The 25,465-nt window shown below is 42.3% G+C and overlaps 1 protein-coding gene and 1 long non-coding RNA gene across 4 annotated transcripts in view; one reads left to right on the top strand and one right to left on the bottom strand.

The window, feature by feature from the left end:
- Nucleotides 1–17,238, bottom strand: part of LOC133246400 (uncharacterized) — a 32,600-nt gene extending 15,362 nt beyond the window's left edge. Inside the window, exon 1 of one of the 2 annotated variants that reach the window (XR_009736025.1) lies at nucleotides 17,148–17,238. This is a non-coding gene — a long non-coding RNA (uncharacterized LOC133246400). The remainder of the gene's footprint in view (nucleotides 1–17,147) is intronic. The other variant, XR_009736026.1, reaches the window with a different exon arrangement.
- The window catches only part of TNPO3 (transportin 3), a 79,839-nt gene continuing 71,612 nt past the window's right edge, over nucleotides 17,239–25,465 (top strand). The window contains exon 1 of one of the 2 annotated variants that reach the window (XM_061414667.1): nucleotides 17,239–17,751. In XM_061414667.1, the coding sequence (XP_061270651.1) occupies nucleotides 17,632–17,751 (120 nt within the window). In that variant the 5' untranslated portion in view covers nucleotides 17,239–17,631. The remainder of the gene's footprint in view (nucleotides 17,752–25,465) is intronic. The other variant, XM_061414668.1, reaches the window with a different exon arrangement.

Here is a 25,465-nt window from a genome sequence, read left to right as displayed (position 1 = left end):
CAGTATTCCTGCCTGGAGAATTCCACGGGCAGTGGAGTCTGGTAGGCTATAGTCCATGAGGCCACAAAGAGTCGGACATGACAGGGCACAAGAAGGAACGAGGGGCAGGTGGGCGGACACTTACTGAACTGTGTATGTTTTTTCTCTACCATTGCCCTTGGGTTCTCTGTACAGTATTTTTTTTTTTTTCCCTGAAGAGAGTATCACTTTGTGAATGTTCAGAAAAATTCCAACCTGTGTAGTGTTTTGCCACCCTATTCAGAACATCACTCTTTGAACAAGGCTCCTTTCGACTGTGGACAGTTAATTCATGTTCTTCCTGCTCCATAGAAATTTACAATCTCTATTCCCCATCCTCCTCTCCCAATTCCTCTCACCAGTTTGAATTTGCTTTGCAAGGGAAATTGGCAGCAAAGCTGCCCATGACTGAGGAAATTCTGAGCTGGAGAGCCACACAAAGGCAAATGCTGTCCTCAGCACGTGAGCCCCGGATGTGGGTTTAATGGAAGGAAAGAGGTTTAATACTGGGTTTATGACTGTCTTGGGTTCTGCAGCTGGAGGAATATGATACAGGATATGTGCCCTATGGGTTGAAGTTGGGCCAGAAGAGGTCTGTGCTGTGCGGCCTTTGGGCCAACAGCCACCAAGATTCTGTTGACAGTGGCTCCTGATGGTTATGACTTCAAGTTTACAGTGTCACTGTTTGGGAAAAAAAACCAACCATGTTGATTTTGAGAAAATATATTTGTTAAAAGTGTAAATAATCATGATAAAGAAAAATTCAAGTCATAGAAACATTATTAATGCATTTAGCAAATATTTATTGTGTTCCTGCCATATGCTGAAAGCACTGGGGATACGACGTTACTGAGAGCTTCTGTGTTAACAGAGGGAAAAGCCAAAAAATAATAAAAATATGGAATGTGTCACGTGGTGATAAATGCTGTGAAGAAATAAACACAAAAAAGAAAGTAGAAAGTAGAAACCACTCAAAAGTCCATCACTGCAACTAACCTGTGTTAACATTCAGTTGAAAATTCTTCCAGATACCTCTCTGCTGCTGCTGCTGCTAAGTTGCTTCAGTCGTGTCCGACTCTGTGCGACCCCATAGACAGCAGTCCACCAGGCTTCCCCGTCCCTGGGATTCTCCAGGAAAGAACACGGGAGTGGGTTGCCATTTCCTTCTCCAGTGCATGAAAATGAAAAGTGAAAGTGAAGTCGTTCAGTCGTGTCCGACTCTTCACGACCCCATGGACTGCAGCCCACCAGGCTCCTCCGTCCATGAGATTCTCCACGCAAGAGGACTGGAGTGGGATGCCATTGCCTTCTCCAGATACCTTTCTACCTATATAGAAACTTAGGTATGATTTCCTGTCAATGAGTATTTTTACATGCTGAGTCATAACCTGTTTCTTTTTTAATAATATTTTGATATCTTTTCATGTCAATAAATAAAACGGACATAATTTTTCCAGTTATGACATTTGTTTTAATTTGCAAAATTTCAGAGAAGTAGAGACAATGGTATAGTGACCACAATTACCTACTCCCTGTGTTTAATAATTGTTAATATATTTGATTAATCTATTTTTGGGGGGAGGACTTATGCTAAATTACAGTCTTTGTGAACATCTTACTTGTCCTGTTTCTACCCCAGTGGGGTGAAGGGCAAGTCAATTCTGACACCATCTGTAGTATCAGACTCCACAGGCTGAAAGGCTCAGTCTGCCTCACTACCCTCACTTTGGATGTCAGCCTTACTTCAGGAGTCCCCAGGCCACCTGCACTACTGAGCAACTGGTTACAAATTCAAGGGTGCCCACTACCCCCATAGGTTTGAAATTGTTCTTGAAAAAAATCACAGAACTCAGTTAAGTGCTACACTTATAACTGAAGTTTTACTTAAAAGGCTATACATAGGGCAAGTTGTGGGAAGAAGACACACCTGTTCTGTCTTGGTGGAGTCAGGATATGTCACCCTTCTGGCATACAAACGTGTTCCTCAACCAGAAATCTCTACTGAACTTTGATGTCCACTGTTTTGATCAGGGTTTCATTACCATTATATTGATATCAGTGTTACTGATTGCACTTAATCTAGCCTAATCTTAATCTTGCAACCCTCTAATCACCTGATTAGTCTTTCAAGTAACCAAACCTTGTCATTTCATTGTTGAACTGTTCTTTATATATTCTGGATAATGACTAATCCCTTGAAGAGATCTCTAGTCTTTCCCATTCTTTTGTTTCCTCTATTTCTTTGCATTGTTCACTTAAGAAGGCTTTCTTATCTCTCCTTGCTATTCTCTGGAACTCTGCATTCAATTGGGTATCTCTTTCCCTTTCTCCTTTGCCTTTCCCTTCATTTCTTTTCTCAGCTATCTGTAAGGCCTCTCAGACAACTATTTGCTTTCTCACATTTCTTTTTCTTGGGGAGGGTTTTGATCACTGCCTCCAGTACAATGTTACGAACCTTTGTCCAAGTTCTTCAGGCACTCTGTCAGATCTAATCCCTTGAATCTATTTGTCACTTCTACTGTATAATTCTAAGGGATTTTGATTTAGGTCATCCCTGATTGTCTAGTGGTTTTCCCTACTTTCTTCAATTTAAGTCTGAATTTTGCAGTAAGGAGCTAATGATCTGAACCACAGTCAGCTCCTGGTCTTGTTTTTGCTAACTGTAGAAAGTTTCTCCATCTTTGGCTGCAAAGAATATAACCCATATGATTTTGGTATTGATCATTTGCTGATGTCCATGTGTAGAGTCATCTCTTATGTTGTTGGAAGAGGGTGTTTGCTATGACCAGTGCGTTCTCTTGGTAAAACTGTTAGCTTTTGCTCTGCTTCATTTTGTACTCCAAGGCCAAAATTGCCTATTACTCCAGGTATCTCTTAACTTCCTCCTTTTGCATTCCAATCCCCTATGATGAAAACGACATCTCTTTTTATCTGTTTGTTTGTTCTGCTGCTGCTGCTGCTAAGTCGATTCAGTCGTGTCCAACTCTGTGCGACCCCATAGACAGCAGCCCACCAGGCTCTGCCATCCCTGGGATTCTCCAGGCAAGAACAATGGAGTGGGTTGCCATTTCCTTCTCCATTGCGTGAAAGTGAAAAGTGAAAGTGAAGTCACTCAGCCGAGACCGACTCGTGGCGACCCCATGGACTGTAGCCCACCAGGCTCCTCCATCCATGGGATTTTCTAGGCAAAAGTACTGGAGTGGCATGCCATTGCCTTCTCCTTGTTTGTTCTAGAAGATCTTATAGGTCTTCACAGAACCATTGGACTTCAGTTTCATTGGCATTAGATGTTGGGGCATAGACTTGGATTGCTGTGATGTTAAGTGATTTGCCTTAGAAACAAACCAAGATCATTCCATTGTTTTTGAGACTGCACCCAAGTACTTCATTTTGGACTCTTTTGTTGACTCTGAGGGCTACTCCATTTCTTCTAAGGGATTCTTGTCCAAAGTAGTAGATACAATGGCCATCTGAATTAAATTCACTCATTACCATCCATTTTAGTTCTCTGATTCCTAAGATGTTGATATTCAATCTTGCCATCTCCTGCTTCACCACATCCAATTTACCTTGATTCATGGACCTAACATTCCATTTACTGTGCAGTATTGTTCTTTACCGCATTCTTTACTTTCACCACCAGACACATTAACAACTGAGCACTGCGTCCACTCTGGCCCAGCTTCTTCATTATTTCTGGAGTTATTTCTCATCTCTTCCCCAGAAGCATATTGAACACCTATTGACCTGGGGGTCATATCTTTTTGCCTTTTCGTATTGTTCATGGGGATCTCAAGGCAAGAATACTGAAATGGTTTGCCATTCCCTTCTGTAGTGAACCATGTTTTGTCAGAAGAGGTTAAGAAGAGGTGGCCAGAATACACAGAAGAATTATACCAAAAAGGTCTTAATGACTTGGATAACCATGGTGGTGTGGTCAGTCACCTAGAGCCAGACATCCTGGAGTGGGAAGTCAAGTGGGCCTTAAGAAGCATCACTACAAACAAAGCTAGTGGAGGTGATGGAATTCCAGTTGAACTATTTCATTCTAAAAGATGATGCTGTGAAAGTGCTGCACTCAATATGCCAGCAAATTTGGAAAATTGAGCAATGGCCACAGGACTGGAAAAAGTCAGTTTTTTTTTTTTAAAGGCTTAAAATGTATTTTAATAAGTTCATGTTGCATTATTCATTTCTCAGAAAAACTTCAAAGGTATTAGGGACAAATCAAACATGGTACACCAATAAAAAATGCACAGCATAACTCCCTAAGACAGGCAAAGCTAAGAGCTACCGTCTGACATTCAGCATACAGCAACCCTGTTCTCAAGATTGTACTAGGCCTATCCAGAAAGTTGTGAATGGTAACATCACAGACACAAAAGGGCCATTTCTGGGTTGTCCTTACCCAAGAAAAAGATGAAGGCAAGTTTAACACAAGATTTTTAAAAGATACACTAAATGAAAATCTCTAAGAGAAAACGTCTTCCTTGGGACATGAAAGGGTAATATATGGGATATAACAGAACTGTATGTGTGTTGTCTGTGACCTCTGTGGACATGTGCCTGAATTCCCACCTGGGAGTGATTGGAACAGTGGGGCCAAGGCCACTGGGGGATGTTTGGTTTTTGTGGTATATGTGGCAGGATCTCTGGGGTGAGACAGTGCACTAAGTCGTGTCCGACTCTTGCGACCCCATGGACTGTAGCCTGCCAGGCTCCTCTGTCTATGGGATTCTCCAGGCAAGAATACTGGAGTGGGTTGCCATCTCCTTCTCCAAAAAAGTCAGTTTTATTCCAATCCCAAAGAAAGAAAATGACAAAGAATGTTCAAACTACTGTACAACTGAGCTCATTTCACATGCTAGCAAGATTATGCTAAAAATCCTTCAAGCTAAGCTTCAACAGTACAAGAACTAAGAACTTCCAGATGTACAAGCTGGATTTAGAAAAGGCAGAGGAACCAGGACAATATAAAACCTTGTGCGCACCAGGACCCAGGGACCCCACAAAAGACTGAGCCAGACCTGCCTTTGAGTGTTTGAGTGTCTCCTGAGAAGTCACAGGTCAGCAGTGGCCTGCCGTGGGGACAGGGGCTCTGGCTGCAGCAGATCTGGGAGGCGCAGTGTGGGAGCCCCACTATAGAGCTATCGGGCAGACAACCCACAAAGTGGAGAACAATTATACCAAAGAAGTTCTGGCACTGTGCAAAAGGTTAAGGGCCCACAACAGATTTCCCAACTTGGGGATCCGGCAAAGGGAATGAGAACCCCCAGGGACTTGGACCTTGAAGGCCAGTGGGATTTGATTACAGAACAGGACTAGGGAAACAGACTCTCAGTTCAGTCACTCAGTCGTGTCCAACTCTTTGCAACCCCATGGATTGCAGCGTGCCAGGCCTCCCTGTCCATCACCAACTCCCAGAGCTTACTCAAACTCATGTCCATAGAGTCGGTGATGCCATCCAACCATCTCATCCTCTGTCGTCCCCTTCTCCTCCTGCCCTCAATCTTTCCCAGCATCAGGGTCTTTTCCAATGAGTCAGTTCTTCACATCAGGTGGCCAAAGTATTGGAGTTTCAGCTTCAGCATCAGTCCTTCCAATGAATATTCAGGACTCATTTCTTTTAGGATGGACTGGTTGGATCTCCTTGCAGTCCAAGGGACTCTCAAGAGTCTTCTCCAACACCATAGTTCAAAAGCATCGTTCTTCAGTGCTCAGCTTTCTTTATAGTCCAACTCTTGCATCCATACATGACTACTGGAAAAACCATAGTTTTGACTTTTAGAAAGACCTTTGTTGGAAAAGTAATGTCTCTGTTTTTTAATATGCTGTCTAGGTTTGTCATAGCTTTTCTTCCAAGGAGCGATTGTCTTTTCATTTCACGGCTGCAGTCACCATCTGCAGTGATTTTGGAACCAAAAAAAAAAAAGTTTCTGTTTCCATTTTTTCCCCATCTATTTGCCATGAAGTGATGGGACTAGATGCCATGATCTTAGTGTTTTGAATGTTGAGTCTTAAGTCAGCTTTTTCACTCTCCTCTTTCACTTTCATCAAGAGGCTCTTTAGTTCTTCTTTGCTTTCTGCCATAAGGGTGGTATCATTTGTGTATCTGAGGTTATTGATATTTCTCCCGGCAATCTTGATTCCAGCTTGTGCTTCATCCAACCAAGCATTCCGCATGATATACTCTGCATATAAGTTAAATAAGCAGGGTGACAATATACAACCTTGACATACTCCTTTCCCAATTTGGAACCAGTCTATTGTTCTATGTCCAGTTCTAACTGTTGCTTCTTGACCTGCATACAGATTTCTCAGGAGGCAGGTAAGGTAATCTGGTATTCCCATCTCTTTAAGAATTTTCCACAGTTTGCTGTGATCTACACAGTCAAAGGCTTTGATGTAATCAATAAGGCAGAAATAGATGTTTTTCTGAAATTCTCTTGCTTTTTCTATGATCCAAAGGATGTTGGAAATTTGATCTCTGCCTTTTCTAAATCCAGCTTGAGCATCTGGCAGTTCACAGTTCACATACTGTTGAAGCCTAGCTTGGAGAATATTGAACACTACTTTGCTAGGGTGTGAGATGAGTACATTTGTATGGCAGTTTGAACATTCTTTGGCATTGTTCTTCTTTGGGATTGGAATAAAACTGACCTTTTCCAGTCCTATGGCCACTGCTGAGTTTTCCAAATTTGCTGGCATATTGAGTGCAGCACTTTCACAGCATCATCTTTTAGAATGAAATAATTCAACTGGAATTCCATCACCTCCACTAGCTTTGTTTGTAGTGATGCTTCTTAAGGCCCACTTGACTTCACATTCCAGGATGTCTGGCTCTAGGTGAGTGATCACACCACTGTGGTTATTTGGGTCATTAAGATCTTTTTTGTATACCTCTTCTCTGTATTCTTGCCACTTCTTCTTAATATCTTCTACATCTGTTAGGTCCATACCATTTCTGTCCTTTATTGTGTCCATCTTTGCATGAAATGTCCCCTTGGTATCTCTAATTTTCTTGAAGAGATCTCAAGTTTTTCCTGTTCTATTATTTTCCTCTATTTCTTTGCACTGATCACTGAGGAAGGCTTTCTTATCTCTTCTTGCTATTCTTTGGAACTCTGCACTCAGATGGGTATATCCTTCCTTTTCTCCTTTGCCTTTCACTTCTCTTTCTCAGCTATTTGTAAGGCCTCCTCAGGCAACCATTTTGCCTTTTTCTATTTCTTTTTCTTGGGGATGGTCTTGATCCCTTCCTCCTGTACAATGTCATGAACCTCTGTCCATAGTTCTTCAGGCACTCTGTCTATTAGATCTGATCCCTTGAATCTATTTTTCACTTCCACTGTATAATCCTAAGGGATTTTAATTTAGGTCATACTTGAATGGTCTAGTGGTTTTCCCTACTTTCTTCAATTTAAGTCTGAATTTGGCAATAAGAAGTTCATGATCTGAGCCACAGTCAGCTCCCAGTCTTGTTTTTGCTGACTGTATACAGCTTCTCCATCTTTGGCTGCAAAGAATATAATCAATATGATTTCTGCATTGATCATCTGGTGATATCCATGTGTAAAGTCTCCTCTTGTGTTGTTGGAAGAGGGTATTTGCTATGACCAGTGCTCTTGGCAAAACTCTGTTAGCCTTTGACCTCCTTGTTTTTAAGGAAGTCAGCATTACCTCATCATAGTTTGGCCTTAAGCCAAGCTACAGGGAGGGAACACAGCCCCACCCATCAACAGAAAATTGGATTAAAGATTTAATGATCAGGCCCCACCTATCAGAGTAAGACCCAGATTCCCTCAGAGCCAGTCCCACCCATCAGGAAGCTCCCACAAGGCTCTTTTCCTTATCCATCACAGGGCAAACAGAATGGAAACCACAATTACAGAAAACTAAACAAACTGATTTGGAAAAGGCAATGGCACCCCACTCCAGCACTCTTGCCTGAAAAATCCCATGGATGGAGGAACCTGGTGGGCTGCAGTCCATGGGGTCGCCAAGAGTTGGACACAACTAAGCGACTTCCCTTTCACTTTTCACTTTCATGCATTGGAGAAGGAAATGGCAACCCACTCCCGTGTTCTTGCCTGGAGAATCCCAGGGACGGGGGAGCCTGGTGGGCTGCCGTCTATGGGGTCGCACAGAGTCGGACACGACTGAAGTGACTTAGCAGCAGCAGCAGCAGCAAACAAACTGATTACTTGTATCACAGCCTTGTCTAACTCAATGAAACTATGAGCCATGCTATGTAGGGCCAAGACAGACCAGTCATGGTGGAGAGGTCTGACAAAATGTGGTCCACTGGAGAAGGGAATGGCAACCCACTGCAGTGTTCTTGCTTTGAGAACCCCATGAACAGTATGAAAAGGCAAAAAATAGGATACTGAAAGAGGAACTCCCCAGGTCAGTAGGTGCCCAGTATGCTACTGGAGATCAGTGGAGAAATAGCTCCAGAAAGAATAAAGAGGCTAAGGCAAAGCAAAAACAACGCCCAGTTGTGGATGTGACTGGTGATGGAAGTAAAGTCTGATGATGTAAAGAACAATATTGCATAGAAAATGGAATGTTAGCTTTATGAATCAAGGTAAATTGGAAATGGTCAAACAGAAGATGGCAAGAGTGAACATCATCAACATTTTAGGAATCAGTGAACTAAAATGGACTGGAACGGGCAAATATAATTCAGATGATCATTATATCTACTACTGTGGGTAAGAATCCTTTAGAAGAAATGGAGTAGCCCTCAAAGTCAACAAAAAGAGTCCGAAATGCAGTACTTGGGTGCAATCTCAGAAATGACAGAATGATCTCTGTTACCAAGGCAAACCATTCACTATCACAGAAATCCAAGTCTCTGCCCCCAACCACTAATGCCAAAGAAGCTGAATGGTTCTATGAAGACCTACAAGATCTTCTATAACTAACACCAAAAAAAGATGTCCTTTTCATTTTAGGGGACTGGAATGCAAAAGTAGGAAGTCAAGAGATACCTGGAGTAACAGGAAATTTGTCTTTGGGGTACAAAATGAAGCAGGGCAAAGGCTAACAGAGTTTTGCCAAGGGAATGTACTGGTCATAGCAAACATACTCTTCCAACAACACAAGAGAAGACTCTACACATGGACATCACCAGATGGTCAATACTGAAATCAGATTGATTATGTTCTTTGCAGCCAAAGATGGAGAAGCTCTATACAGTCAGCAAAAACAAGACCAGGAGCTGATTGTGGCTCAGATCATGAACTCCTTATTGCAAAATTCAAACTTAAATTGAAGAAAGTAGGGAAAACCACTAGTCTGTTCAGGTATGACCTAAATCAAATCCTTTACCATTATACAATGGAAGTGACAAATATATTCAAGGGATTAGATCTAATAGATAGAGTGCCTAAAGAAGCATGAGCAGAGGTTCATAACACTGTACAGCAGGCAGTGGTCAAAACCATCCCAAAGAAGAAGAAATGCAAAAATGCAAAATGGTTGCCTGAGGAGGCCTTACAAATAGCTGAGAAAGAGAAGTGAAAGGCAAAGGAGAAAAGGAAAGATATACCCATCTGAGTGCAGAGTTCCAAAGAATAGCAAGAAGAGATAAGAAAGCCTTCCTCAGTGATCAGTGCAAAGAAATAGAGGAAAATAATAGAACAGGAAAAACTTGAGATCTCTTCAAGAAAATTAGAGATACCAAGGGGACATTTCATGCAAAGATGGACACAATAAAGGACAGAAATGGTATGGACCTAACAGATGTAGAAGATATTAAGAAGAAGTGGCAAGAATACAGAGAAGAGGTATACAAAAAAGATCTTAATGACCCAAATAACCACAGTGGTGTGATCACTCACCTAGAGCCAGACATCCTGGAATGTGAAGTCAAGTGGGCCTTAAGAAGCATCACTACAAACAAAGCTAGTGGAGGTGATGGAATTCCAGTTGAATTATTTCATTCTAAAAGATGATGCTGTGAAAGTGCTGCACTCAATATGCCAGCAAATTTGGAAAACTCAGCAGTGGCCATAGGACTGGAAAAGGTCAGTTTTATTCCAATCCCAAAGAAGAACAATGCCAAAGAATGTTCAAACTGCCACACAATTGCACTCATCTCACACGCTAGTAAAATAATCCTCAAAATTCTCTAAGCCAGGCTTCAGTGATACATGAACCGTGAACTTCCAGATGTTCAAGCTGGTTTTAGAGAAGGCAGAGGACCCAGAGATCAAATTGCCAACATCCATTGGATCACTGGAAAAGCAAGAGAGTTCCAGAAAAACATCTACTTCAGCTTCACGGACTACACTAAAGCCTTCCCCTGTATACCTAACCACCTTACCTGCCTCCTGAGAAATCTGTATGCAGGTCAAGAAGCAACAGTTAGAATTGGACATGGAACAATGCAGTGGTTCCAAATTGAGAAAGGAGTACATCAAGCTGTATATTGTCACCGTGCTTATTAAACTTATAGGCAGAGTACAACATGTGAAATGCTGGATTGGATGAAGCACATGCTGGAATCAAGATTGCCAGGAGAAATATCAATAACCTCAGATATGCAGATGACACTACCTTTATGGCAGAAAGCGAAGAGAAACTAAAGAGCCTCTTGATGAAAGTGAAAGAACAGAGTGGAGTATTTTCTCTCATTTTGCAGGTGATTATTTCACCCTCTTAATAGTGTTCTTTGAGACACAAGTTTTTAGATTTGATGAAGTCCAATTTATCTATTTTTCCTTTTGTTAACTGTGCTTTGGTGCCATATCTAAGGAACCATTGTTTAGTCAAAGATCATGAAGACATACGCCTGTTTTCTTCTGGCTTAAAACTCAACATTCAAAAAACTAAGATCATGGCATCTGGTTCCATCACTTCATGGCAAATACATGGGAAAATAATGGAAAGTGGTGAGAGACTTTATTTTCTTGGGCTCCAAAATCACTGCAGATGGTGACTGCAGCCATGAAATGAAAAGACTCTTGCTCCTTGGAAAAAAAAGCTATGACAAACCTAGTCAGCATATTAAAAAGCAGAGACATTACTTTACTATTAAAGGTCCATATAATCAAAGCTATTTTATTTCCAGTAGTCATGTATGGATGTGAGAGTTGGACCACAAACAAAGCTGAGTGCTGAAGAATTGATGCTTTTGAATTGTGGTGTTGGAGAAAACTCTTGAGAGTCCCTTGGACTGCCAGGAGATCCAACCAGTCCATCCTAAAGGAAATCAGTCCTGAGTATTCATTGGAAGCACTGACGCTGAAGCTGAAACTCCAATACTTTGGCCACCTGATGTGAAGAACCGACTCATTTGAAAAGACCCTGATGCTGGGAAAGATTGAGGGCAGGAGGAGAAGGGGATGACAGAGCATGAGATGGTTGGATAGCATCACTGATGCAATGGACATGAGTTTGAGTAAGCTCTGGGAGTTGGTGATGGACAGGGAGGCCTGGCACGCTGCAGTCCATGGGGTTTCAAAGAGTTGGACACAACTGAGCAACTGAACTGAACTTAGAGGAACCAGAGATCAAATTGCCAACATTCACTGGATCAAAGAAAAAGCAAGAGAATTTTAGAAAAATATCTATTTCTGCTTCATAGACTGTGCTAAGGACTTTGACTCTGTGGACCACAACAAACTATGGAAAATCCTTAAAGAAATGGGAATACCAGACCAAGTTACCTGCCTCCTGAGAAACCTGTATTCAGGACAAGAAGTAACAGAACCAGACATGGAACAACAGACTGGTTCAAAATTGGAAAAGGAATAGGTCAAGGCTGTATTTTGTCACCCTGCTAATTTGACATCTATGCGGAGTGTATCATGTGAATTGCCACCCTTTATGAATCACAAGCTGGAATCAAGATTGCTGGGAGAAATATCAACAACCTCAGGTATGCAGATGATACTACTCTAATGGCAGAAAGTGAAGAGGAACTGAAGAGACCTTTGATGAAGGTGAAAATAGTGAGAAAGCTTATTTAAAACTTAACATTCAAAAAACTAGGTTCATATCATCTGGTCCCATTACTTCATGGCAAATAGATGGGGGAAAAGTGGTAACAGTGGCAGATATTATTTTCTTGGGCTCCAGAATCACTCCAGATTGTGATCACAGCCATGAAATGAAAAGATGCTCACTCTTTGGAAGGAAAGCTATGACAAACCTAGACAGCGTATTAAAAAGCAGAGATATCACTTTGCCAACAAAAGTCCGTCTAGTCAAAGGTATGGTTTTTCCAGTGGTCATGTATGGATGTGAGAGTTGGATCATAAAGAAGGCTGAGCACCTAAGAATTGATGCTTTTGAACTGTGATGTGAGAGAAGACTCTTGAGCGTCCCTTGGACAGCAAGGAGATCAAACTGGTCAATCCTAAAGGAAATCAGTCCTGAATATTCATTGGAAGGACTGATGCTGAAGCTGAAGCTTCAATACTTTGGCCACCTGATGCAAACAACCAACTCTTTGGAAAAGACCCTGATGCTGGGAAAGATTGAGGGCAAGAGGAGAATGGGGTTACAGAGGATGAGATGGTTGGATGGCATCACCGACTCAATGGACATGAGTTTGAGCAAACTCCCGGAGATAGTGAAGGACAGGGAAGCCAGGCATGCTGCAGTCCATGGGATCAGAAAGAATTGGACAGGACTTAGGGACTGAACAACAACTCATCCCTTATCAGATATTTGATTTGCAAGTATTTTCTCTGATTTTGTGGGTTGTCATTTTATTCTTTTAATATTGTTCTTTGAGACACACAAAATTTTGGTTTTGATGAAGTAGAGTTTATCTATTTTTCCTTTTGTTAATTGGGCTTTTGGTGCCACATCTAACAAACCACTGTCTAATCCAAGTTCATGAAGATATACTCCTGTTTTCTTCTAACAGTTTCATAATTTTAGCTCTTACATTTATTTTTTATTTTTTTTTTAAATATGGTGCAAGGTAGGTCAAACATCATTCTTTTACTTGTGGATATTAATATACCTTTTAAACTGTAATGAGTAACTTGTATTTCTTTGCATTTAGACTATAAACTCCATGAGGGCAGATACCAAGATGATCTTACTAAATTTTTAATGAATAGATGAATTAGGTAACCAAAATATCAAGTTTCTTTCCTTTATATAGAGTACCGTACCTGTTTTCATTGCAACCCTAGTAGTTATAATCCCTTGACAATAACAATTCAGAAACAAACTAATACACAGGATGTTAGAGATGGTATTCTTTAACAGGTTCTGGAGCCAAATTGATTTGGATCAAATCCTGATTTTCATTCAAGAAATTTGTAACATTTGGCAGATTACATAACCTAGTTCTTATTCTTTAAAATGGAGATTTAGTTTCTATTTACTGTTAAAAGGATTAAATAAGACCTTATAACTACAGTGCTTCACACATTTTAAGAATTTATCAAATCTTACTCAATGAAACTAGGCCATGCCATGTGTGACCACCCAAGAGGGGCAGGTCATGGTGGAGAGGTCTGACAGAATGTGGTTCACTGGAGAAGGGAATGGCAAACCACTTCAGTATTCTTGCCTTGAGAACCCCATGAACAGTATGAAAAGGCAAAATGATAGGATACTGAAAGAGGAACTCCCTAGGTCGGTAGGTGCCCAATATACTACTGGAGATCAGTGGAGAAATAACTTCAGAAAGAATGAAGGGATGTAGCCAAAGCAAAACAACTCCCAGTTGTGGATGTGACTGGTGATAGAAGCAAGGTCCGATGCTGTAAAGAGCAATATTGCATAGGAACCTGGAATGTCAGGTCCATGAATCAAGGTAAATTGGAAGTGGTCAAACAGGAGATGGCAAGAGTGAATGTCGACATTCTAGGAATCAGTGAACTAAAATGGACTGGAATGGGTGAATTTAACTCAGATGACCATTATATCTACTACTGTGGGCAGGAATCCCTCAGAAGAAATGGAGTAGCCATCATGGTCAACAAAAGAGTCTGTAATGCAGTACTTGGATGCAATCTCAAAAACGACAGAATGATCCCTATTTGTTTCCAAGGCAAACCATTCAATATCACGGTAATCCAAGCCTATGCCCCAACCAGTAATGCTGAAGAAGCTGAAGTTGAACAGTTCTATGAAGACCTACAAGACCTGCTAGAACTAATACCCCAAAAAGATGTCCTCATTATTATAGGGGACTGGAATGTAAAAGTAGGAAGTCAAGAAACACTTAGAGTAACAGGCAAATTTGGCCTTGGAGTACAGAATGAAGCAGGGCAAAGGCTAACAGAGTTTTGCCAAAAGAATGCACGGGTCATAGCAAACACCCTCTTCCAACAACACAAGAGAAGACTCTATACATGGACATCATGAGATGTTCAACACAGAAATCAGACTGAATATATTCTTTGCAGCCAAAGATGGAGAAGCTCTATACAGTCAGCAAAAACAAGACCTGGAGCTGACTGTGGCTCACATCATGAACTCCTTATTGCCAAATTCAGACTTAAATTGAAGAAAGTGGGGAAGACCACTAGACCATTCAAGTATGACCTAAATCAAATCCCTTATGACTACACAGTGGAAGTGAGAAATAGATTTAAGGGACTAGATCTGATAGACAGAGTGCCTGATGAACTATGGACGAAGGTTCGTGACATTGTACAGGAGACAGGGATCAAGACCATCCCCATGGAAAAGAAATGCAAAAAAGCAAAATGGCTGTCTGGGGAGGCCTTACAAATAGCTGTGAAAAGAAGAGAAGCAAAAAGCAAAGGACAAATGGAAAGATATAAGCATCTGAATGCAGAGTTCCAAAGAATAGCAAGGAGAGATAAGAAAGCCTTCCCCAGTGATCAGTCAAAGAACTAGAGGAAAACAACAGAATGGGAAAGACTAGAGATCTCTTCAAGAAAATTAGAGATCCCAAGGGAACATTTCACGCAAAGATGGGCTCAATAAAGGACAGAAATGGTATGGACCTAACAGATGCAGAAGATATTAAGAAGAGGTGGCAAGAATACACAGAAGAACTGTACAAAAAAGATCTTCACAACCAAGATAATCACGATGGTGTGATCACTCACTTAGAGCCAGACATCCTGGCTCTAGGAATGTGAAGTCAAGTGGGCCTTAGAAGGCATCACTAAGAACAAAGCTAGTGGAGGTGATGGAATTCCAGTTGAGCTATTTCAAATCCTGAAAGATGATGCTGTGAAAGTGCTGCACTCAATATGCCAGCACATTTGGAAAACTCAGCAGTGGCCACAGGACTGGAAAAGGTCAGTTTTCATTCCAATCCCAAAGAAAGGCAATGCCAAAGATTGCTCAAACTACCACACAATTGCACTCATCTCACTTGCTAGTAAAGTAATGCTCAAAATTCTCCAGGCCAGGCTTTAGCAATACGTGAACCGTGAACTTCCAGATGTTCAAGCTGGTTTTAGAAAAGGCAGAGGAACCAGAGATCAAATTGCCAACATCCGCTGGATCATCAAAAAAGCAAGAGAGTTCCAGAAAAACATCTATTTCTGCTTTATTGACTATGTCAAAGCCTTTGACTGTGTGGATCACAATAAACTGTGGAAAATTCTGAAAGAGATGGGCATACCAGACCACCTGATCTGTCTCTTGAGAAATTTGTATGCAGGTCAGGAAGCAACAGTTAGAACTGGACATGGAACAACAGACTGGTTCCAAATAGGAAAAGGAGTACGCCAAGCCTGTATATTGTCACCCTGCTTATTTAACTTATATGCAGAGTACATCATGAGAAGCGCCGGGCTGGAAGAAGCACAAGCTGGAATCAAGATTGCCGGGAGAAATATCAATAACCTCAGATATGCAGATGACACCACCCTTATGGCAGAAAGTGAAGAGGAACTAAAAAGCCTCTTGAGGAAAGTGAAAGAGGAGAGTGAAAAAGTTGGCTTAAAGCTCAACGTTCAGAAAACGAAGATCATGGCATCTGGTCCCATCACTTCATGGAAAATAGATGGGGAAACAGTGTCAGACTTTATTTTTTGTGGCTCCAAAATCACTGCAGATGGTGATTGTAGCCATGAAATTAAAAGAGGCCTACTCCTTGGAAGGAAAGTTATAACCAACCTAGATAGCATATTCAAAAGCAGAGACATTACTTTGCCAACAAATGTCCATCTAGTCAAGGCTATGATTTTTGAAGTAGTCATGTATGGATGTGAGAGGTGGACTGTGAAGAAAGCTGAGCGCCAAAGAACTGATGCTTTTGAACTGTGGTATTGGAGAAGACTCTTGAGAGTCCCTTGGACTGCAAGGAGATCTAGCCAGTCCATTCTAAAGGAGATCAGTCCTGGGTGTTCATTGGAAGGACTGATGCTAAAGCTGAAACTCCAATACTTTGGACACTTCATGCGAAGAGTTGACTCACTGGAAAAGACTCTGATGCTGGGAGGGATTGGGGGCAGGAGGAGAAGGGGACGACAGAGGAGGAGAAGGGGACGACAGAGGATGAGATGGCTGGATTTGAGTGAACTCCGGGAGTTGGTGATGGACAGGGAGGCCTGGCGTGCTGCGATTCATGGGGTAGCAAAGTCGGACGACTGAGCGACTGAGGTGAACTGAACTGAACAGTTATTTATTATTGCAAAGGAGACATAGCAATGTTTCGAAATTTTCTCCCTAGTACGGATTCCAAGATTTGTATATTCTTTTGTGTATTCAGAATTGTTGTAGAATTGATGTTTGATTCAGTATGAAAGGCATACACAAAAACACAATTCAGTGTGTTTGTGCAAATACTCTGGAGTCAGTGTCCTGAGCAATGGAATTACACCCTTTTGGGTGTAAGAATTTCGTGGATAGAGGGTTCTAGGTATTTTCTATTTTTTTTCAACATGGCACATTTCCCAGGTTTGTACGCTAGTTATTTGATTGTATGTCTGTCACCTCCATTAGAGTCAGTATACAAATTCTGTCTTAAGTCATCCATGGCTTTCCAGTACAGTCAGTGTCAGGCCACAGTTGAATTGACTCGACTTGTCCACGGGGGTCCTAAAGGATTCTCTGGGAAGGGCTGAAAAAGTCGGAAGGGGGAAGAAAGGGGGAAAGCTGTACAGGTGTGCGCGCCACGAGGATCGCAGAGCTCCAGTCCCAAGCAAGAAATGCAGAGATCCACTTCTTACCGGCTCCTGTCCCTGTAGGGTCACTTCCGGCGGGGGGGGGGCGGGGCGGGGAGAAAAGAGGAGGCGTGCCGGCACGGAGGCCGTTTACAACGCACCAGACGGAAGTGTGCCAAAGATTTTGGTGCTGCTGCTTCCGGTCCGGGTAAAGCTGTTGAGGTAAGCTTCGTGGTCTCTGTCTTGCCGGGACAGCCTTCGGAGGGCAAGTCAGCAGGTCAGGAAGCTAGCACCGGCGTCTGGATTCAGAAGTGTGGAGTCTTGTGGGAAGATCGGAAAAACGACCAGGAACTTGAATACAATCTAACCTGTGTTTCCGAGGGGGTAACTTCCACGAGGAACCCATCTGCCCTGGTAACGGCCAAAGAGGAGATGGCGCCAGTCAGGGAGCGGCCGTGGCCGACACAGTGAGGAAGCGCGAGGGCGGAGCAATCGGAGGAGCCTCGGGAGAAGAGCCAGAACCGTCGCTGCCGCCACCACCGCTACCACCATGGAAGGAGCAAAGCCGACACTGCAGCTCGTGTACCAGGCAGTGCAGGCGCTGTACCACGACCCAGATCCCAGCGGAAAGGAACGCGCCTCGTTTTGGCTTGGGGAGCTGCAGCGTTCGGTGAGGGGCCGGGAGAGGCCGTTCTGCGCCGCGGGGCAAGGGCGGGATAGGACCTAGGCTCGAGCTGGAGTCCAGCGGTTGGCCTTGTGAGGTCTTCCTTGGGGAGGAGCTGCTCCCGCGGGGTGGGGCTGCGAACCTACATCGCCGCCGCTTTTCGGAAACTAGTTGCACTGGTCGGTCGCGAAGTGGCCCTTTCCCCTCCCCGTAGAATGTGATTTGTAAGTCCTATGCTTCTTGCTTGTGGCTTCGATCTGTTCCTCTTAAGTTTTACACTTGCTGCTACTTGCTTCTTAGGCCTTGCTTTTCTGTTTTGTCTTTCTTCAACCAAATCCAATCCCGGTCTTTCTCCATCTTCTAAGGATGCTTTATCCGTCTCTCTTCGATGTCTAGGTGTTACGTCCGGTAATTCCTTTCCAGTCGTAGCTTACACCTTAACTGTTCTTTGCTGCTCTTCACTCTAGTTTGAGTATTGTATTCTCGTAGCTTCTCACGTTTCTGGATCCTTATCCACGTGAGTTTTTCTTGTGTTTTGGAGCGCAACATAAAAAAAATCAATTTTGGTTTTAGAAAATCTTTGCAGTTCTTTAATCTTATCTTTCTCCTGAGTTTTACCTTCTTTGTAAGATATAGATATCAAAGCTGCCTTGATTATTACAGATAATCGTGTCAGCATCCAATGAGGGGATTAATTTATTGCAACCTATTATATGCATTGTATTTTGCGCATTTGAATCACGTGCATTATGCTTCCTCCCCTAATTTTCCCACTTACCTTTGCTTTGCTTTAATTCTGTGTGGGTATGTATACTTGGTGATCTTGTTGACTTTACCTTTCTTATTTTTGCATTTCATATGCCTAAGCATATTTTTAAATTTGCCCCCTCCCTTCCCATTTCTTTTTTAAAACTCAAAACTAGTACTTAAAGATGCTCTGCCCTTTTGAGGGCTCCTTGGCTGTAAGTGCATAATAAGTATTTTAAAATTGGCTACCTTGACTTTGAATATTACACTTAAAAAAAAAAAAAAATCGGAAACTCAAGTCCTGGATGACCCCATGAGAGGAGAAAGGAATATAACTCATTGTAGGCTACATAAGAAAATCATTCTTATATGGTCTTAGATGTTGTTGTTATTTAGTTGTTAAGTTGAATCTGACTCTTGCGACCTCAAGGACTGTGGCCTGCCAGGCTCCTCTGTCCATGAGATTTCCCAGGCAAGAAGAATACTGGAGTGAGTTTCTATTTTTCTTCTCCAGAGAATCTTCTAGACTCAGGGATTGGGCCTGCTTCTGTATTGGCAGGCAGATAGATTCTTTACTACTGAAGAAGCCATCAGGGGTCTTAGTGTTTAGTTAGTTTTTGTGATCTGGGAAATAACCTCAGATACGCAGATGACACCACCCTTATGGCAGAAAGCGAAGAAGAACTAAAGAGCCTCTTGATGAAAGTGAAAGAGGAGAGTGAAAAAGTTGGCTTAAAGCTCAACATTCAGAAAACTAAGATCATGGCATTTGGTCCCATCACTTCATGGGAAATAGATGGGGAAACAGTGGAAACAGTGGCTGACTTTATTTTTTTGGGCTCCAAAATCACTGCAGATGGTGATTGCAGCCATGAAATTAAAAGACACTTTCTCCTTGGAAGGAAAGTTATGACCAACCTAGATAGCATATTCAAAAGCAGAGACATTATTTTGTCAGCAAAGGTCCGTCAAGTCAAGGCTCTGGTTTTTCCAGTGGTCATGTATAGATGTGATAGTTGGACTATAAAGAAAACTGAGCACCGAAGAATTGATGCTTCTGAACTGTGGTGTTGGAGAAGACTCTTGAGAGTCCCTTGGACTGCAAGGAGATCCAGCCAGTCCATCCTAAAGGAGATCAGTCCTGGGTGTTCATTGGAAGGACTGATGTTGAAGCTGAAACTCCAATACTTTGGCCACCTGATGCAAAGAGCTGACTCATTTGAAAAGACCCTGATACTGGGAAAGATTGAGTCCGGGAGGAGAAGGGGACGACAGAGGATGAGGTGTTTGGATGGCATCACCGACTCAATGGACTTGAGTTTGGGTAAACTCCAGGAGTTGGTGATGCACAGGGAGGCCTGGCGTGCTGCAGTTCATGGGGTAGCAAAGAGTTGGACATGACTGAGCGACTGAACTGAACTGGACTGAACTGTGATCTGGGAAGCCACATGTCCCTGATCTTAAAGTTTTCAAGGTAAAAGTAGGAGAAATGCTTCACCACACCAAAAGCCAGCTCTTCTTTACCAAACCTGCTTATTGTATTTTAAATCAGTGTTTGAGTGCTTACCATGTACCAGCTACTAGGTGTTGGTATATGGAAATGAACCAGACAAAAAAAATTTTGCTGCCGTGGAATATTTGTAATGTTTAAGTTAATACCTGCAAAGAGCTTAACAAATTTCTTGAAACCTATAACTCGAAATATGTTAGTAATTGCTACTTAAATATTAGCTATTTACTTTCCACTAGTTCAATATTCAGAAAACTAAAATCATGGCATCTGGTCCCATCACTTCATGGCAAATAGATGGGGAAACAGTGACAGACTTAATTTTTTTGGGCTCCAAAATCACTGCAGATGGTGACTGCAGCCAAGAAATTAAAAGACGCTTACTCCTTGGAATGGAGAAAGCAATGGCACCCCCCTCCAGTACTCTTGCCTGGAAAATCCCATGGACGGAGGAGCCTGGTAGGCTGCAGTCCATAGGGTCGCTAGGAGTTGGACACGACTGAGCGACTTCACTTTCACTTTTCACTTTCATGCATTGGAGAAGGAAATGGCAACCCACTCCAGTGTTCTTTCCTGGAGAATCCCAGGGACGGGGGAGCCTGGTGGGCTGCCGTCTATGGGGTCGCACAGAGTCGGACACGACTGAATCGACTTAGCAGCAGCAGCAGTAACTCCTTGGAAGGAAAGTTATGACCAACCTGCTGCTGCTAAGTCACTTCAGTTGTGTCCAACTCTGTGTGACCCCATAGACGCTAGCCCACCGGGCTCCCCCGTCCCTGGGATTCTCCAGGCAAGAACACTGCACTGGGTTGCCATTTCCTTCTCCAACGCACGGAAGTGAAAAGTCAAAGTGAAGTCGCTCAGTTGTGTCCAACTCTTCTCGACCCCATGGACTGCAGCCTACCAGGCTCCTCCGTCCATGGGATTTTCCAGGCAAGAGTACTGGAGTGGGGTGCCATTGCCTTCTCCGTGACCAACCTAGACAGCATATTAAAAAGCAGAGACATTACTTTGTCAACACAGGCCATCTAGTCAAGGCTATGGTTTTTCCAGTGGTCATGTATGGATGTGAGAGTTGGACTATAAAGAAAGCTGAGCATTGAAGAATTGATGCTTTTGAATTGTGGTGTTGGAGAAGACTCTTGAGAATCCCTTGGACTGCAAGGAGATCCAGCCAGTCCATCCTAAAGGAAATCAGTCCTGGGTGTTCATTTTGAAGCTGAAACTCCAATACTTTGGCCACCTGATGTGAAGAGCTGACTCATTTGAAAAGACCCTGATGTTGGGAAAGATTGAGGGTGGGAGGAGAAGGGGACGACAGGGGAAGAGATGGTTAGATTGCATCACCGACTCAATGGACGTGAGTTTGGGTAGACTCCGGGAGTTGGTGATGGACAGGGAGGCCTGGCGTGCCGCAGTCAGTGGAGTCGGACACGACTGAGGACTGAACTGAACTGAGTCTCTATAACAGCCCTGCGTCTTCACCATCATCATCATCATCATCACTGTTTACAGTCAGTCAGGTCCCAACAGAAACAGATGCACACGTGAAATAGGCTAATTTGAGAAGGGTTTGTTTTATAAAGGTACTATTTATAAAGATACGGATATAATGTGCCATTAAACATAATATGGAAACCTGTAGCCAAACTGTTAATAGCCCTAAGCCATAAGAAATAAGATAGGGAGTGGTTACTTCTTGAGCTCTCAAGAGGAATATGGAGTTGACTGCCTTGAGAGGAATGGTAGTTTTCATTTGAAGGGCCCTAGCCATCTTGAAGGAGAAGGCAATGGCACCCCACTCCAGTACTCTTGCCTGGAAAATCCCATGGACGGAGGAGCCTGGTAGGCTGCAGTCCGTGGGGTTGTGAAGAGTCGGACACAACTGAGCGACTTCACTTTGACTTTTCACTTTTGTGCGTTGGAGAAGGAAATGGCAACCCAGTGCAGTGTTCTTGCCTGGAGAATCCCAGGGACGGGGGAGCCTGGTGGGCTGCTGTCTATGGGGTCGCACAGAGTCGGACACGACTGAAGTGACTTAGCAGCAGCAGCCGTCTTGAGGTGATTTTGCAGGGAGGAAGTTGGAGGAATAAATATCTACACTTTATTCTCCTAACTTCCTCTTGGGATTCCCCATTGGGCAAACCCAACCCTTAACTAGGGAACTCAGGAACCTGTTGATCTGTTCCATAGAGGTCAAGCACACTGGGGCAGAAAACATGGTAGTGAAGAGCGGAAAAGTGGACCTGGAAAATAGCACAGTCACACGTCATCATTTTACAATTCAGCTAACTCAGCTAACACATTGGCTTCTTAATTCCCTTCTTTTTCTCAGTTACCTGGTCACACAGTCACATCTTGGATCTTGTCATTGCTAAAAAAAAAATCACCAAGCCCCCAAATCACTGACTCACACATTGAGCTCTGATCACATAACCTACTGAAATTCTTCTATTTTGCTGACTCAAGAATCTCAAATAATGTGATATAGTACCTTTTGGTTTTTTGAAGTCTTACATAATTTTAATTTTTACAAAAATTAAGGTTATTAACTATTAGCTTAATAACAAGGTATTATTGTTAAAATAAGTTTTAAACCAGACTTCGAAAACTTTCTGAAAGTTATAAAATGGAAATAGTTTTACAAGATTTAGGATAAAAAGAGAGCAGTCTTATATAGACTTTCTCTTATGAAAGATGAAGATTTAGGCTCCTTTCACTTCTTCATACCCCATTACTCTAACATAGGTACCACATTACCTATTGTGAATCATGAAACATATGTATCATGATAATTTCTTTTTGTGCAATTTTGGTGAAAATTTTTTTCTTTTTTTTTAACGTTTGCATTATTTTCTGTGTATCTACAGTAATCCATCCCAAATTCTGTTAGTAGGTGTAAATATCCTCTTAGTATGTTCACACTGGTAATCTGTTTCCATTTTTGTTGGAAGAAAACCTTCCCTGAGAGCCCTCTATCTTCCTGCTCCAATCTGATCTGGTTGCTCTCCAGGTCTGTTGCATAACTATTGTCCTGGGATCTCACCATCCTAAGGGAATTCCGTTCTCTTGTATTGGATGCACTGAATCGTGGATCCCATGATCTTTTTTTGGATTACTCCCTGATTTGACAGATAATATAAAAGGGACCTTCATCTCTTCTTTCTCATTGACTTCGTTGGTCTTTTTTCTTGGATCACTTTTTTTACTCGGAGAGTTCTCTGGTGTTCTCCTGGGTGGGGGTGGGGAGTTATAAACTAGCCTGCTGGTGGCATATGGGAGAATCAGCTAGAGGATGGATCTCACCACTAAGTATATAGACTTTATTTAATCTATTTTCAGTATGATACTCCCATCCATAGGTGAGCCTGTTGTCCAAAAGTCCAGAGTTCTACTGTAGTCTCTCCAAACTAAACCTTGAGTCTTTGTGATGGTGAGAGGATAGTTATAGTATCCTGGTCCCTCAAGAGTCAGGGAGAAAATCTAGGAAACTAAACTGCTGGCAAAGGTTTTTGAACCCATTTCTTTGTTTTCTGTTCCATTTGTTCTGTTTTCTGTTTCTTTCTTCAGATGTACCTCAGTACTTGCAGTTCTTGAGCTTTTCTGGGATTTTGCAAATCAGGGAGTTTGCCCCCTTTATTGTTGTTGTTGTTCAGTCACTCAGTCATGTCTAGCTCTTTGTGACCCCCTTGGACTGCAGCATGCCAGGACTCCCTGTCCTTCACTGTCTCCTGAAGTTTACTCAAACCCATGTCCATTGACTCAGTGATGCCATCCAACCATCTCATTCTCTGTCATTCTCCCCCTTCCCTCAATCTTTCCCAGCATCAGGGTCTTTTCCAATGAGTCTGCTCTTAACATCAGGTGGCCACAGTATTGGAGCTTCAGCATCAATCCTTCCAATTAATATTTAGGGTTGATTTCCTACAGTTTGCCCCCTTGGCTTCCACCATGCTTATCCCTTCTTCCCTCCCTGCCCGCAGGCAAATTTCCACTTTCTCAGACCTGCTCAGAGGGTTAACCCTCACCCATTAGCTTTCTGGGACTTCCCCAGTGATGCAGTGGTAGAGAATCCACCTGCCATTTCAGGAGATGCAGGAGACGGAGGTTCAATCCCTGTGTCAGGAAGATCCCCTGGAGTAGGACATGGCAACACACTCCAGTATTCTTGCCTGGAAAATTCCATGGACAGAGGAGCCTGGTGGGCTACAGTCCACGGGGTCCCAAAGATAACTGAGCATGTGTGTGCATGCGTGCGTGTGTGTGTGTGTGTGTGTGTGTGTGTGTGCGCTTTCTAGTTTTCACAGTTTTGTTAATATTGTTTATGTTTGCATTCTTTGTTCTTATGGGTTCCCTCACCTTTGGAGGGGGAAAAACTTTTTACTCTAACTTTGGAAGGAACCCTCAGGCAAACTGATGTTTCAGTCAGTTTGATTGAGTTAAGAAGTCTTACTTAGTTCTTGAATTTTATCAAAACCTTATTCCATTGACTGGCCCTTTTCTTTGTTAGGTCTTGTATTTTTCAAGCACTGTCATTCTCTTCTTTCTTCAATTTACCACCATCCCTTTACGTCTGATTTGAAGAACTTGAGCATGTGTATCCAGTTGCTTCTGTCAGATCACAGTGCTCTGCATCTTATTTTCTGAATTCTCAGGAACCTTGATCTTTTGATTATCCTATGTCTTACTTGTATCCTCGAACTCCCTCTTTACTGGGTCTTTTCACATCAACACTCACACAAGCTGTAGTATCTCAAAGAAACCAGATGGGTTTTTTGGAGGGGAAGGAGCGGGGAAATGCTACCTTTGTCTGATTTTATGATTGATTTTTTTCTTACCTTTGTGCTTACCTATTACTTTTTCCCAGTCCTATCTTCAAATGAAGAAATTAACCCATCTTTTCAAAACCTAGCTTAAATTCTGTCTAAAGTGTTAACTGATTCTCTTCTGCTGAAATTCATTTCCGCCCCTGCCCCAACACCTAAAGCACTTTAATTGCATTTATCATGTTTTTACCTTTTTGAAAACTTGTTTTGTCTGCCCTAATAGACTGTATATAATATATATATAGATTATATATATATTATAATCTATATCTATATTATATATTTAGTTTATATAATCTGATATGCATAGTTGAAGGAATAAACCAAGATTATTAAATGATCAAGATGCCTGACACACACAGGTTCTTAAAAATGTTCTTGAACGCATAGCTGCTTGTAGCATCTCCAAAGGGGCAGTTGGATGACTCAGATTTGTCTTTTTCTATGAATTTCATTTATTTTTGCTGCGTTTCTCTAACATATCCGTGGGTGACTGAAAATAAACAATATTACTCAGCCTTCTGTTTTCAGTCTTTCAAATCTTCTAAAAGAACAATCTTTATGAGATAAGTTTTTATTACCCTCATTTTATACTTTGAACGACTTGAGTACAGAAAAGGAGAACTTTTTGCCACAA

The sequence above is a fragment of the Bos javanicus genome, chromosome 4 (genome assembly GCF_032452875.1).
Source record: "Bos javanicus breed banteng chromosome 4, ARS-OSU_banteng_1.0, whole genome shotgun sequence".
Classification (NCBI taxonomy): domain Eukaryota; kingdom Metazoa; phylum Chordata; class Mammalia; order Artiodactyla; family Bovidae; genus Bos; species Bos javanicus.
The sequence above is the reverse complement of the archived record's forward strand: the minus strand, read 5'-3'. Positions and strand labels throughout refer to the sequence as shown.